Source organism: Brachycentrus maculatus, unplaced genomic scaffold, assembly GCF_059751285.1.
Source record: "Brachycentrus maculatus isolate JH-2025_06_01 unplaced genomic scaffold, ASM5975128v1 h1tg000152l, whole genome shotgun sequence".
Classification (NCBI taxonomy): domain Eukaryota; kingdom Metazoa; phylum Arthropoda; class Insecta; order Trichoptera; family Brachycentridae; genus Brachycentrus; species Brachycentrus maculatus.
In genome coordinates, this window is record NW_028280905.1 from 1,038,654 (window position 1) to 1,054,880 (window position 16,227).

The 16,227-nt window shown below is 31.4% G+C and overlaps 1 protein-coding gene across 1 annotated transcript in view; it reads right to left on the minus strand.

Annotated features, from left to right (window-relative positions):
* Positions 1-16,227, minus strand: part of amon (prohormone processing protease amontillado) — a 123,939-nt gene that overhangs the window by 46,730 nt on the left and 60,982 nt on the right. Inside the window, exon 2 of the mRNA XM_088261216.1 lies at positions 1,356-1,460. Within this exon, the coding sequence (XP_088117342.1) occupies positions 1,356-1,460 (105 nt within the window). The remainder of the gene's footprint in view (positions 1-1,355; positions 1,461-16,227) is intronic.

The following is a 16,227-nucleotide window of genomic DNA, read 5'->3' on the forward strand; positions in this document are numbered from 1 at the left end:
TCCCGGGTTCGATTCCCAAGGGGGGTAATATAAATATAAGTGATTTTTTCACTGTAATATTTATTCAATATTACCATGAACTGGTACCTGAAGCGGAGGGCTGATCACCTTTCCTTCATGTGTAAACGATTAAGATAACACTGCGTTAATATGACACAGTGCCCTATGCACCATTGGGTGCGGATAAGGGTTTTGTTATCATTATTATTATATATATATATATATATATATATATATATATATATATATATATATATATATATATATATATATATATATATATATATATATATACATATAGAAGTAAAATATCTGTGAACAGAGACTATATTTAATTTTTTTTTGTAACTTCATTAAATAAGTATAAAAATTGAATACAGGGTGAGAATGAACTTTATTTTAATGAAAATGCATCTAAAATCAAAGCATAGTAAAATAAAAGTTAAAAAACTTCGATCATATATAAATCGATTCATATTCAGTATTTTATATTTTTTATTTTAAGGTCCTTGATCCGGACTCCGTTGTGTAGATAAATAAACTCAAAAAGTGGTTTAATTTTTATATTTTAATCACCATTTTATTCTACAAAGTATAATAAATAATGTACTTTTAAGTCTTCAGAGGTATTACATCCTCCGTTTTTCTTTTCGCTAATACACAATATAATATGATATTTTCCGAGTTCAGAGCGTCCATCATAAAATAATAATTCATAATGTCAGGCGCTATTGTGTGAGACAGACACATTGTAAAGTAATCCCTAAATACGTTAGATACAATGCCGCCTCTTCCTTTGTCGAGCTTTAAAGGTCGGCTGTCGTGAGGAAAGTAATACCGAAAAATAAAAGTTAACATAAAGGAATTTGTAACTTGTCTGTTGTGTAAAATTGTATTTTAAACGTCTTACGAACCATTTCTATTATATCAATTTGGGAATTTCTTTGACGTCGTAATGACATCGCGTCAAATGATTTGCCGTATTTTCTCTGCTTGAAATGTAGACAGTTTTAATTTTACTTAAAATTTCTCTTGTAATCTCTAATTTATCTAGTTTGTATTATTTCGTTCAAACAAAATACAATTTTTTAAATTTTGTACAGACATTTCATGGTGGAACTGTATTTTATAGAATAAAATAAGAACTATGTAGTTTTTTCCACGCGAATTTTATTTGACTAGCGATCAGCATGTACTGGTTTAAAAAATCGCTTGATAATTATTAATATCTTGGCTTATGTACCACCGCTAAAATAAAAAGGTCGATCTCAAAATCAATGGTAAATAATCTAAAGTATGTTTTTTTATTAGACAGATTTTTTAACATTTTGTGTAATAATTATATGTTACGTTACCTCGGGGTCTCTCTTCAACAATCTCATATGCGACAAGCTTCTTCGTGTACGCGCGTGAGGAAGGGCTCGGTGAGCGAAGTGAAACTCCGAGTCCGAGCTGAGAACCTGTAACAAAACAAATGTAATCAAATTAATGGAGTTAAACAGTGCACAAAGGCATCACTTAAACCAGGCGAAGGCGCGTCGCATATCCTTAAATGTCCAGACTTCCATATTGTAATTGCATAATTAAGGCAGCAGCAGGCACCTCGGTGGTTGAATCGATTCAGCGCAGTCAAGGGATAACTGGAGAAGAGTCATTGCTTCCACAAGGGTTACAACCTTCAGTAATAAGGAATAAGACAGAGAAGAAGCATATTTCCTTAATATCCTTCACCTTTAATGCGGCAGATGATTTAACCATTCTATAAATATAGTCAATAATAAATTATTAAAAGGAGCACGGCATTTAAGAAATACGTAAATAATAATCCATATTCTGAGACTTGTGAATTATTTCTCTGAGAAAATATATTTTCTTTTGTTGTACAATAAATTGGACTAAATTTATCGAGTCAATTACAAAGTTTCCATTGTAATATTACAAAGGATTCTGGAAATTTGAGTTATTAACTTATTTTTCAAGAATACAAAATATTTTACGAATTACGCGTTCGAGAGTATTGTGAAATTACGAACAAAAATGCTTTTAAATTCTTTTTCACCATTTTAAAGAACTCACTGGGCAAAATAAAAAAAAAACTTTGAATTTATCTATTATACATATATTCTGTCCCCTCCGATATTTCCGTGTTGAATTCTCCTGACCAATAATATAAAAAGAGACATTATTTAAAATGGAAAAATATTTTATTGTTTTCTTAAATTACAACTTCACTTTACATAAGGATAGTACCAGAACTCCGTTGTGCACTGTCAAACGAGTCCTGGCACTAACCCTTATATATTGAATTAAAGCATGGTGTTGACAATACAATAATAAAAGTACCTACTGTAGGAAACATATAAGTAGTAGTGTAAAAAATGTAGATATTTTAATGAATTTCATAAGATAAAACAGGGTTTTTTACAACAACAAAAATTGGATATTCTGAATTATCAAAATTGAGTGAAAATAATAATTTCATATTAGTCAAATCATTTACGATTTAATTATTTGTGAGAAAATACGAAGAGGATTGAAGAATAAAATTCGATTCATAAAATATCACAAAAGAAAAGTATATAAATATTTTTTTTTAGGAAAATGTACAATTATGACCTTTGTCATTGTGAAAAATGTGTGAGAGAACATAATAGCATAATCATTCCTCGAATCTGTTCTCAATAAATATATTTCCTCAACACCAATTATGCTCTCTGATTCGTCTCGAACTTTATCATTTCAGTGAATAAAATCAATTTACTGAAACATATTTACAATAGGGGAGGTGATGTCACGGAGGAGGAGGGTCGGATGTTGGGGAGGGGTTGTGGGCCCCCCAGAACTCCCCCCGAGAGGGGGTTCCTTTAAGCCGGCACGTTTTCTGTTAAAAAGCTCGGCTAAAAAGCTACACTTGAGGAGAATACAACTCAATCCAGCCGTACCTAACATGCGTTCACTGCAGGATTTGACAGATGTCCGATCAATATACGAGTATATTAATTATAACCTACAAAGTATACTTACATTAAACGTCATGTTTTTAAAAAGTATTGAATATAAAGGAAACACGTTTAAAAAAAGTTATATTTTATTCGGAAATTTTCGGAATAGTTACATAAATACATTTACATTAACAGGTGACAAAAACAGGTGTTTGTACCATTCCAGTTACAAAATTTCACATTTGTAATTTAATATAAATACCCGGAAGAGGGACGGGAGGGAGAAAAAGGGGAAAAGGGAAAGATCAAAGCTCAAGTCCAAGACAAATTATTTGAAAATAGGCACACACCACGATATGAATATCAATATAATTTAACACAGAAAAAAGTATTTACATTTTTAAAAGTATATACAAATTTTATAGAGACGTTCGTCATTAGAAAACGTTTCCCGTTTGCTATTAGAAAAGTTCACGGATATGGTAGAGGAAGAGATATCGTTATATAAAAAGAAAAAGAGTTTGGATAACAAATTGGACAAACGATACCGCGGAAAATCGACTACTTTGGATACTAAGTCAACGAATGACGAACTTCTGATTTTGGTGTTTAGACGATGTCAGTACCGCTGTCGGACTGACTTTGAGAATAAGCATCGAGAATATTGAAGTCAGCACTGTTGTGATAGCGCTGTACTGACGTGAAATCAATTTATACGATAGCAGTACCAAGTCAGCACTGATTTGCCTTGTATTTGAAGTCAGTTTCTGACTCAATGTAAACCTGGCCTCACACACCATATTTTATTTACTTTCGGCTTAATCACGCGATCGAAGTAAATTATGAAACATTCAACTATACATTAATTAAATATATATTTTACTTCGTGAACTAACTTACTTTCTAATATCCCCTAAACTCCTAAATTTCATTATGATTGCCAAAGTTATGACTTATTCTATTGCTTAGCAAAGCGATCTCTTAACAAAATTTTTAACTCCAAACTTTTATCCCCTTTAGGGTTAAAAAATGAGTGTCGTTTAATTAATAACGATTAAATTAGAGTCTGCTAAGCTAAGCGTGTTTAGTTTTAATGTTCGAAATGAAAAGGTATCTCCAACACCCGGCGAAATAATAGGTTACTAAAACACACCCGTCGTAAATAAAGTGCCAAACTCACTACGGACATTACTTACGGCCATTCGTTTTAACGTTTATAATATCAAAATGTTTGTTACTTCGCAGGAATATTTACAAAGGACGCACTGTGTTGTTTTATTAAATCAAATGTCTCTTTTACGAGCTATTTATCCTTAATATGCTGTGTTAACAAAAGCTTCGGAATATCGGCCTGAAATAATGCGACACTGAAAAATTCATCCGGTTCAGCACACTGAAATTTTATTTCGTAAGATAAAGAACATTTTATTTTATTTTTATTTCAACCCTTAAGGTGAAGTGTACAGACCTCTAAAGTTTATAAGGTTCAACTGGCATATACATTATGTTACTCTTACTACAATGAAAATAGAGAAATGTATATTAATGTATTTAAAATTCCAAGCCAATTTCCATACATGTATTTAAGTCAAAATCACAATTTTTTAATGATAAAAAACTTAAATGAAACGTGTGTAAAATCCGATTTTTTTTCAATTGAAGTATTAAAAAACATCCGAAAATTGAGTAGTGTGGCTGTCAATCATGGGTAGAATTATGAGAGTTACAGGTGTACAAAGTGATCACTTAAACCACCCTATAACAGGTATTAGAGGTCGTAAGCCCTGTCAATCTTTAAGCTTTCATATTCTTCTTCATCTATGTTGAGATATCATTAAAAATGTTGATTAAAATTACTCCAAGGATAATAATAATCCAGAATTATTAAATAAAAAATTGTACAAACTTAAAATATTGTCAATGATAAAATATTTATCTTGAATTCATTTTTCAACTGTTGAAAATCGAAGCCGACACGCCAGTTTCGCAGTCGAGCGTCTTCCCAACTTTATCACGGCGCCTGTTTTAGTATAAATATGTCTGAATAAAATAAAAATGTACAAAATATTAATCCCATTAAAATTCATTAAATAAATTTCAGGTACCAAAAACCGAAATTAATTGAGGTAACGTCTAACCGTAATTGAGGAACTGATATTTTATTTGCAGAATGTAATGTTGTTATTTTAATCATTTTTATCATTTCAATATGAATAAATCTTTTTTATATTAAAAAATTATTACACAATACTTCAGATTACACGGAATGAATACATTGTGTTTGCGAGTTTAAATGTATATTTATTCTGTAAAATCTGTACAATTTTGTAGAATGAAAGGATACGAAAAAATATACCAAATCGGTATTTGAAATAACATTTAGGGAGGTTTTTAGTGACAAAATTACAATTGTTCCGATTCATGAAATAAATCGAAAGCTGAAAAATAGAGATGGGACGAATATAGTAAAAATGTTAAATTCATCCAATCAGTCGAGTATTGCATTATTTTATGGTTTGAAGTTATTTAAACGAATTCGACTGATTCAATCGATGCCTAGTAAATTTCGGGGTGTAGAGTCAATTAAAGGTCATTCTAGAATAATTTGGTTAAAAAAGGACGTTTAGAGTGTGAAGCTATTAAGTTCAATAGATGGCGATACCATCCTGGAAAATATATTAAAAGTAAACATATTTTTACTTGTTGCGATAGAAAAAACTGTTAAAATTATAAACAAAAACACATGGGTCTTAGAATGCAATGTTTAAAATTTTAAAAGCAAGAGCAATACCTTTTGAAGATATAAATTTTTGAACTAACATATTTGTCCGAGTATTACACGTCCTCTTTCCTTACTATTTATACTTCATATTTTGAGCTTTGTTTATTCCATCAATATTTTTTGTAATACTCAGACTGTAAAATTAATTATTCTTTTCTGATAATCGTTTACATAATCCCATCGTTACTGAATATCAATTTAGGGTGTTGTGTTACGATTCTCGCTAAAAAAACAGTATTCGGAAGTTTCCAGAACGCTTTGTAGATTGAATTTACAGAAAAAAAATGTAAATGATTTATTGTAGAAAGCATGAACAAGACATGTTCGGAAAATAATTTCCAGAACTCAAATTGGTAATATCGTATCGTGAGTAATTTACGATTTGATATAGTGTTGTGTAATGATTTATTCCAATATATTATATTATTTTTACACGAGATTGTATGTAACCAAGACATTTTTTTAAGTATCGCAAGATAACAATATATTTACGATTAATTTCAAGATTTTCATGAAAAAACTTCATAATTTTTGCTTTTACATCCGTTGTTCCTCTTTTACCTCTAAAACCGATTTGATTTTCTGACAGTACATATCTTATTTTTCTCAAGGTATTTTAAATGTTGTTTAATTATATTTTTCTAAATTTTCTCTCAATGATTTAGTGATAGGTCTATATAGTTTTCTCTACTTAATGCAAAACATGTTTATGGAAGTCTGAGGATCCCAGGGCTTACGACCTGCCATTTGGCTGGCTTATGCGATCACTTTATACACTTATGTAACGTTTACTATTCTGCCACTATATTAGTTAGTTGTGTAATTTGTGAAGTATTAAGCTTATTTATTTTGAACATATGTATATGAGATTCATCCGAATTATTATACATATATTTTTTAGGAGACAGCCTTCCACATACAGGTTAGTAGATCGCATTGAAGCAGTGTTATATTTATGGTTATTTACATGAAATCAAGGTTATCAGTTCTGCGCCTCAGGTTTAGAAATATAATAAATAAATACTACATATGGTGAAAACAATTACAAAATTTTTTTTTCACCACTTCTGGGAATCGACCCAAGGACATCCAACTCAGTATCCAAACGCACTAACCACCATACTATAGATGTGGATGATCCAATTGCAGCGGTATTAATTAAGGTACAATTTTTTTTTTGATAAATTTTATCCGTTTGCATAGTTTCTTCAAAGGTATTGTGTTATATAATGCTTTCGATAATAATGATACATTGTTCTGCTTCATACATTCTTCTTCAAGGATTTTACACAATACATCATTATTTTATTACTTTATTTCACATTTTATAGACCTTTGGGAAAAATTGCTAGCGGATTAAGGGTAAGAACACACTAACACGGCACTTAAGGGCTTATTCACAAAGAACACCTGAGCTTTGGTTTATGTATTGAATTTATGGAGGGAAAAAAGTTAAAAATTGCAGAAGATTCTTATTTGTATGTGTTTTCACCTCCTGTCAATGATTTTATAGAATCTGTTAATGTTTTTTAGCGAATCTGTCAATGATTTTGACGAATCTGTTAAGAATTTAAGCGAGTCCGTTGATGATCTTAGCGAAACGCATCAAACGTTAACCATTTTTTCAAGCGATAAGCGTTTTCCACCAATTAAAAAATTCGGAATATATTTTAACATATGTTGGTAATAAAAGGTTTCAGAAGTAACTATCTAACCATCACACCAATTCTCCGCAGAGGTAGAAAGAAATAAAACGCCTTTAAACGAACTCTGTCTTTGTGAACAATTCAACCTCTTCCACATTCATGCATCTTCTTATACATACCCGCTCAAGTATTGGAAATAATTGATCGTGTCGTATTTTCCTCGGTATTTTTCTTTATTTCCAATTACATACGCCTCATAAATGTATTTTACCGTTCTCTCTTCACTCATTCGATTCATAAGTGATCACACGTGACACATCGAAACATCAATTGAATGAATGAAGAAAAAACAGTAAAACCATTTAGGTAGTAGAAACAGAGGAAGACTTGGCATGTTCTAGTACTTCAAACACTTGAGCGTGGTCAGATCTAGAGCCGGAATAATCGTCGGGTATGTATGGGGAGATACACGAATGTGGAAGTAGCGAAGATTGTCTGCGAAGACTCTACCCTTATATTCTCTCTGCCTACCCCTGCAGGAAGTGGCGTGATTGTTAATAAGTAAGTTAGTTGGTTGGTTACATTTCCCACACTCAAGAGTAGGTAGAGGAGATAGTTTAAAAGCGGCTTTAATGGGATTACGAGTGTAGACTTTAGCGTTAATTGGTGCTTGGAAGATAAGTACAAGTACATTGTTAGGGTGTAGAAATGAATTAATTCATAAGTTACATAGTGTGTATAAGTAATGCATTGTGATGGGGGCACTTAGCGAGAGGGCTGTAATTATTTCTACGTTCAACTTTCCACCCCACACAGGGTGTTGCGAAGGTGTGAGGTTCGTCAAAAACAAGGTAATAGAGGACTTTGATATCGATGGAAATATTCCCCGTGCTTGATAAGCTCTATAACTTCTTTATATCAGCATGTTTTATGGACATCTTAAGGGGGAACTGGCAAACATCCAATTCTCCGAGACGAATTTTTTATTTAAAATATATACTATAATTTGATTTATAGAATATACTCGTACATATATTGAGCTCCTTACCTTTCAATAACTTTTTTCTTCAAAACCATATATTGAATTCAAAATATTGTTATTTATAATAATTTATAAATTTTACCCAGATATTCCTTATTTTTACTGTTGTTAAATAAAATGCTTTAAAACTTTACCCGGGTTATTTTATTAATGAAATTATGTATTCTATGTAAATTAAGTTTTTTTAGAAAACGGGTCCAATCGGTAAAAAAATTAAAATATTAACGACCATATTTATCATAATCTGCCAAAACTCATTAAATTAGAAATAACATGAAATAGGAAAATTATTACTCTTGCAAAAGTAAAGTAATAGATGGTCCACTTTCAAAAATCTCTCAAAAAGCTCAAATCGGTAGAAGATTTAATGTTCTGCCGTGTGCCGCCATTGGCTTAAAATCTTACTTTTTTAAGATAACGTGGTTTGCAAGAGGACTACTTTCAAAAAGCTACAATACATATTTTGAGATCCTGCATAATCCTGCTTCCATTGATTGTACACAATTGGAACACCCTGTATATTACACATATACAAGATACAAGCTACCCCCAATGACTTATCCAATTAAGGTCACTCTTAACACATGCCCTGCTAGGGATAATTATATATGTCTCATTACGTAGAAACAATGCACTGGAAGAATAAATTCTAGTCTCTACAGACGCGCAAGCTGAGACGTATATTATAGATATATATGTATGAATGTATATGTATATATATGTATATATATATATTTATATATATATATATATATATATATATATATATATATATATATATATATATATATATATATATATATATATATATATATATATATATATATATATATATATATATATATATATATATATATATATATATATATATATATACATATCCGTAGGGCGAATAATCCAGTGTCTAATAGAATAAATAATAAAATAAATTTTTAAGTAAAATATTCAAAACATTTTAAGTATGTCCAAATACGTGTATCGAAATCGGGGTAAGGATCTTGTAAACAAATAAAAAGGGCCTAAATGAGAGGTTATAAGCCTCTTAAATACCAACACTTCCATATTTTTCTTCATCTGTGATGTTCATATTGAGATGTCAAAATATTAACTAAAATGATTAATTTAATCCAAATATACATAGCTTTCTATATTATAGAAGTAAACATAAACAAATGTAATTACTCTAAGTATGTTATGAAGTTAATTAATTTCCTAAGCTCTTTGATGTGTAGGTTGGATTATTACACATGCTGGATGATGGAAGAAAACGAATGAGGAGACGCTATCGCAGTAAGAGGATTACAAAGTTCTAAACTGTCCTATTTATACCATTTATCTCGGAAGATCTCGAGTCTGGCTCCATATCTGTCATCTGTCACTTAATTTAATGAAGCTCGGGATAAAACTAATGGATAAAGGCTGCAAAAATAAACTTTTTTAAGGAGCTCCTTTTAAATTATGCAAAAGCTCTTTTACTGATCGAAAGCTCGTCTAATGTTAAGTATCTTGGAATCAAAACTCGCATTTAAAACAAATTGAGTTTCGAGATAAATGAAGAATTTCTCTACAGCATAATTCTCTCTTATTTTTTGAAGAAACAGTTTTGTGGTCTTATTGTATGAATACATTAATATTACTTTTCGAACAAGTCTATGTTAAATTTTTTCGAGATTTTTATAAAAATTGTTAAAAGTTCGCTATAAATATGAATTCTGTCTATAATTAGTAAAAACAAGAGGAGTGTGAAGAGAAAGGCTATTTCTAAGTGGTATTACAGGAACATTAGAGAGTAATTCAGGATAGTCAATTGAACTAGAACCTATTGTTAGTAGAAATATAATGTCAGCAATTTGACGCCGTTTTTGCAAAGGCTGAAGGCGATGTTCCTTACATATTTGAAGATATTGATGAGTGGTATTCAAGTTTGTGATCAAGTATTTGGACACACTCAAAATATTGTGAAATACATTGTGCTCAAATATTTTTAGTTTTTTAGTTTTATTTTATTAATAAACAATTTCAATCCGAAAACAAATTCACAAAAAAATATTTACTCTTTTTTAACCTTTTATCAAGCTGCTCAAATATCCACCCTAATTTAAAAACTCAACCGCGAAATAAACATGTTTTTTTGGAGCGAAACAATATTATTCTTGTAGTACCTGCTCGTGAGATTTGGCTTCTGAGAAATCAAATCGCTTTTCCGGCCACAAAGGGAACTCCGACACAAAATAATAAAATCCTTGATGTTCCATGACATCATTGTGCCGTAACAACGTTTTCGAACCTGCCAAAGATTTCCCTCGAGCTAGCCAGGGTGAGGGGTGAGGGGAAAACGGGGAGTTAATTGGAAGAGGGACGCGTTAAATTGAACTTTTTTTATTATTTACGCATCAATGCCAGAGTTGAACTTTACCATTTTGGTACGAATTGATTTTACTAAATCAATATCCTTTATTACGATGTTCGATTATTTCACTACGTTTGGAGTGTGTCCAAATACTTGTTCACAAATCTGGGTTTTCTCGACTAAGTAGTTATTTTTACATTTCAACATAGATGAAGAATATGGAAGTCTTACAGTTTAGGGGTTACGACTTGTCATAGGTTTAGTCAAGTAATCACTTGCAACACGTACAACATTCTCCAATCTGCCCATGATTGACATAATACAAAAATAAGAACACTATAATTTCGTAGTCTTCTTTACTCAATCCCAATTCGAAACCAATGGTGTATAGGGCACTGCATCGTTTCGACGCAGTATTATCTTGATAGTTAATTGCATGACGGGAAAGTGATAAGTCCTGCGCATCTTTTAACAGTCCGGAGTGATATCAAAAAACATAACAGTGAAAATCACTTCAATTTACTTTGACTTCATTGGGAATCGAACCCTAGACCTTCTGGATGGTATCTAAATTTGCTTACCACAACACTACGGTGGCAGGTAATATTAAAATATAATGGGTTTTTAATATTAGATTATTTACTATATTTCTTTAGTTAGTGGGATTTTCCACGAAATAAAGATCAAAAACATAGAAACACATCAAACAAATTCAATCACGTACTTCGTTTGGTCAAAAGAATATTGAATTTTACACAATAAAACTGCATAACCTGCTTCCATCCATAAATTCACTAAAAAACTATATCTAAAAGATCTATTTATAATTGTACAATGGAGGTGGGTAGTTTTGAAATAGATCGCATTAATATAAAGTAATATAATACTTAGATTAAAGAAAGAAATTGTTCAAAAAGCACTTGAGATATTAATACTCCAATTAATGATGCGTAGGTACCTATTTATTTTCTTCTTATTTAAGAATAAGTAATCTAATGTCTTTGTAATCTAGACGATGAAATAAATAATTATCCCGTTCATGTCGAAGATAAAATCTCCAGGGAAGTCATAAATGAATGATAACACGAGCTTTACATTCACTTTGAACTTATTTTCGTCCTACGACTTTAACGACTTTGCTAAATAATTTCTCATCCTTGGCGACAAATTGGGAAGTTAGGTGAATACATTGAAGCTCGCGGTGAAAGTTTTTATTTTATTAGTTGAAAGTTGCCAACGAAATTTTATGGTGTTTATCAAATTTATTGTCAAAACGGTTACATAATTTGCCTCAGTTTCACAGGTGAATCCTTGAAGGGCATGGCAATGCAATATTTTCATAATCCCTTATCTCAATACTCATTAAAAAAAAACTCCAAACGCATTTACCAAATCATTTTTTTCCATATGTAGTAGTGTTTACATGTGGAGCCGATAAACGTAGTAAAGTGTATCAGTTCCACGTGTATTTTATTATAAAGAAAGGAATGTAAGGCTGAACAAGGAATAATTGAAAAGATTAGAAAGAGTTCTTTACGGCGGTATGGACATGTGGAGCGAATGGATAACGAGAGAATGACTAAGAAAATATATGTGGCGAATGTGAGAGGGAAAACAGAACGAGGACGATCGAAAAAGACTTGGCACGATCAGATCAATCAGAACCTAAAAATTGGCGGTGTCAAAAGTCTGCGTAATCGGAGGGCATGTATGACTAGATGTATGGATGTGAAGGAAGCGAGGAGTGTATATTAGGACAGAAGAGTGTAGCGTTCCATCCTTTCACCCTACCCCTGCGGTGAAACGGCGTGATGGTAGTAGTAGTAGTAGCAGTAGTAGATCTATTGGTTTTATTGTCAATTTGTGTTTTACCAATTTCCAGATTTTTTCTAAAATCACCTATTTTTGTGCAAATTTGCATATTTATTCAATATTACCCTGGACTAAAATACCTGAAGCGGAGGGCTGATCATCTTTCCTTCATGTGTTAGCGATCAAGATAACATTTATATGATGCAGTGCCCTATGCACCCTTGGGGTCGGAAAAGGATTTTAAGAGAAGTTAATAATATTGGATATCAAATACTACGAAGCCTGATATTTCAACTGTCGATATGTTTTTTTAGAGATTACGAAAAGCATTCTCTCTCCTTTTTAAAATACTATGTGCCCATGAAACCGTTAAAATAAATTCATTATATTCCAGTTAAAAAAAATAAACTGAGACATGGATCAAAAAATTGTATACCGAGAGGATTATTTGTATAAATATTCATGTTTATTTTCTGCTTGAAAGAATCGAACAAAATACGATTGGAAAAATGAAAAGAAATAAAGAATAAAATAGCAAATTATTTGTCAATTCAAATATGAAAAAATCCTTCTCGTTTATTCGAAAGGAAAAAATATGGGCGGACCTTCTTTCCATTTTTCGATACCCTACCGAAAATTTACTCAATTTTTACTTTCATTAGTTAATTATTGCGGGCTAAGAGCAAGAGTGGTACAAGTAAGATTTTAGTTAACTTGTAATTTTTTTTTTTTTTTAATGTTGAATTACTATCTACCCTCTGATTGCAAACAGCTATTTATGGTATCAAACGCTTTGATCAATATCACTTGTCTGTTTTTGGTTAGTTGGAAGATATTAGTTTTTAGCAATAAGCCCACCAATGTGCTTATTTGTTTTCTGTGCATAAAATGTTAATAAATAAATTTAAATATATTTAAAAATAATATTAATACCGAAGACTCTCGATTCACCGAGAAAAGATTTTTTTTGACATACAACAGGAATAAAACTAGGCGCCGTGGCGTAGTTGGGTAGACGCTAGACTACGAAATTACAGTCGCGAGCTCGATTCCATCCAATTGCAAAAAAAATCAAGAAAGATGAATATAAAATTGATCTGGGTGCATTTGATATATTTTATATTCTAAAAGAATAGGCTTTTGAGGTTATTCCTTAAAAAAAAAAGTAATAGCAGTGTCAATAAGCACGCTCTCCGCCATTAGTAATCTTAAGTATTGCGTGTGTTGCAGTTGCTTTAAACAGATGGCGCTGCCACTGCTGTATTTTTTTTTTCTTTTTAAAAGCGTGTTTTTACCTTTCACAGATATAAACACGCGACACCGGTTACATTTTCATTTACATAGATAAATTAAAACATATTTAAATTGATCTGGGTATTTACGATGTATTTTATAACTATACCTTCCCTATTCTTACTATCCTACCTGCATTAAAGCCTCGTTAAAAAACCGATTCCTTAAAAAAAATATTTAAAAAAACAGATTGGTTTTGTGCCTCTTGCCTAGTACCATGTTTTTTTTGTCTCGCCGTAAAAATAAATAAATCATGTGACACAGGTAAATCTAAATTGATTTTCTCACCCCCACCCTTAAACGGCGACCCTTTAAATGTCACCCGGTCAATGCTAGTTAGCAGTGAAAGTTAGGAGCCGTAATTTGATGAAAAGGATTCGGCCGTGAGTTTCTCATTTAGTGGAGAAACGCTCTAACTGTCGGGTGGGATTAGGGCGGCTCTCGGGAACAAACGGCTCACTGACGCACGTAACTTATCCACGGATCGAGTAGGTACCTGCCCAATAAATACTTCAGGATAATGCTATGGACATTCTCGCTTTTCGAACGATTGACATATTCATACTCATAATTGGACTTATCGAACACATCGCTCACTCCCTTCAAGAACGTCATATATCAAAATTCGTCAATTTTCAGTTGTGCATGTTTTTGAAATGCCTAAAAAATGTACTATATCCCAGCAAAAGCGGAAAATTTTTAACTTAATATTTCCCGCTTCAGGGCAGAAAGTGTTGTTTTTGCATTTTGAAGAAAAGGTATTGTGTGATTTTTTTTTTAATATGCTGAATATTTTTCAAATGGAGAAAAAACATTCAGGTTGTACCTAAAAAGATCTGTTGCACAGTAAAAAGTTCAGTGGCTTGATATTTATTTTTCATACATTGTATTATATGTTTAAACTTTAAAAACGTTCTCCTGAAAAATAAAGTTTTTTTGATTTATGACGTTCTTGAAAGGAGTGAGCGACACATCATTTTTATTTTATTTTTTATTACCATTTTTATGGCATCTGTGTTATCTTGGTAGTTAAATACATGAAGGAAAGGTTGCCAGTCTTGCGTTTCAGGCAAAAATCAAGGGTAATCAAAAATCAAATAAAAATTACAGTGAAAAATCACTTTGATTTCTTTTGACCCTCCTGAATATTGAACCCGGGACCTTTGCATAAAAGCAGAACGCACTGACAACTACAATACGGAGGTGGGCATACTGTCAAAAGTCTACCATTAAATATATTGGATTTCACCCTATATATATCATATCATAAGTTTTTATTAATAAATCAACATAGAAAAAAACGTTTTTGATGAAGTTTGTGATGGTGTGGGTATGTTAATCGAATGATTAAAGAAAGAGCAGTAAAATAGTGTCATGAGGTGAATGTGGTTGGTTTTAGAAGTAGAGGAAGACCAAATCTATAGATTCGAACGAGTTTTTTTATTATTTTTTTTTATTCATTTAATATATTTACATTTTTATTTATAACATAATACATTTGAATCATTTATACATATGGAGAACTTTTATATTTCGATTCGCTGTGTCTCTCCACAAAAGAGACTGTGCTCTTGTGCTTGGAGAGGGACTTACACTCGTGGTTTAATTTTGTATAATAAAAGATATAATAGTCTTTTTTTGTATATTTTTTCAAGATTTAAATGTATAGAGTTTTAATTTATATGATTCGATGAGTTAATTTACAAAATAGCCTACGATAGGTCGTCAGCTCCGTAAATACCCAGATATTCTTTTTTATCCAAGTTGAGATGTTAAAATGAATCTTTACTTATTTAAATCATTGTGAAAAAAACTTCATTTTCATTCATTCCAACTGCGTTTGATAGTCAAGAACTCTAAGAAGTTGTAAGAAGTCTCCATTTTATTCAACATTCGCTTTTTGCAGGTAAGAATAACTTGTTCTTTTGAATATTTCATAAAATTCCCTGTTAATTTATGTGAGGGCTGGCTTCCATATCTTACACTGTTATTCTATCTGCTTGGGAGCTTCAAAAACACTTTTCTTAAATTAAACCTAAAGAAACCCAACGCCTGTGTCCTTGAAAAAGTTGTACCATATTTCCTAAAAATGACTACGATTATTTTTGTAAGAGTGGTATTTTTAATTCAATTATGCCAGCATTAAAACGGTGAAAAGAAAATATTTCTCAACGATATCACATCTTCCACTTCGTAATAAAATTGTATCATATCATAATACAAAACCATTTCACCTTGCAACATTCCCAAGTAAAATTTTTCGTTCTACCATTTTCAATGTAAAAGCTTTTATCTAGTTCAGACGAATATCATAAATTTCAATATCTATTTTCATGTGTGTCCCTTTTGTTCTCGATTTG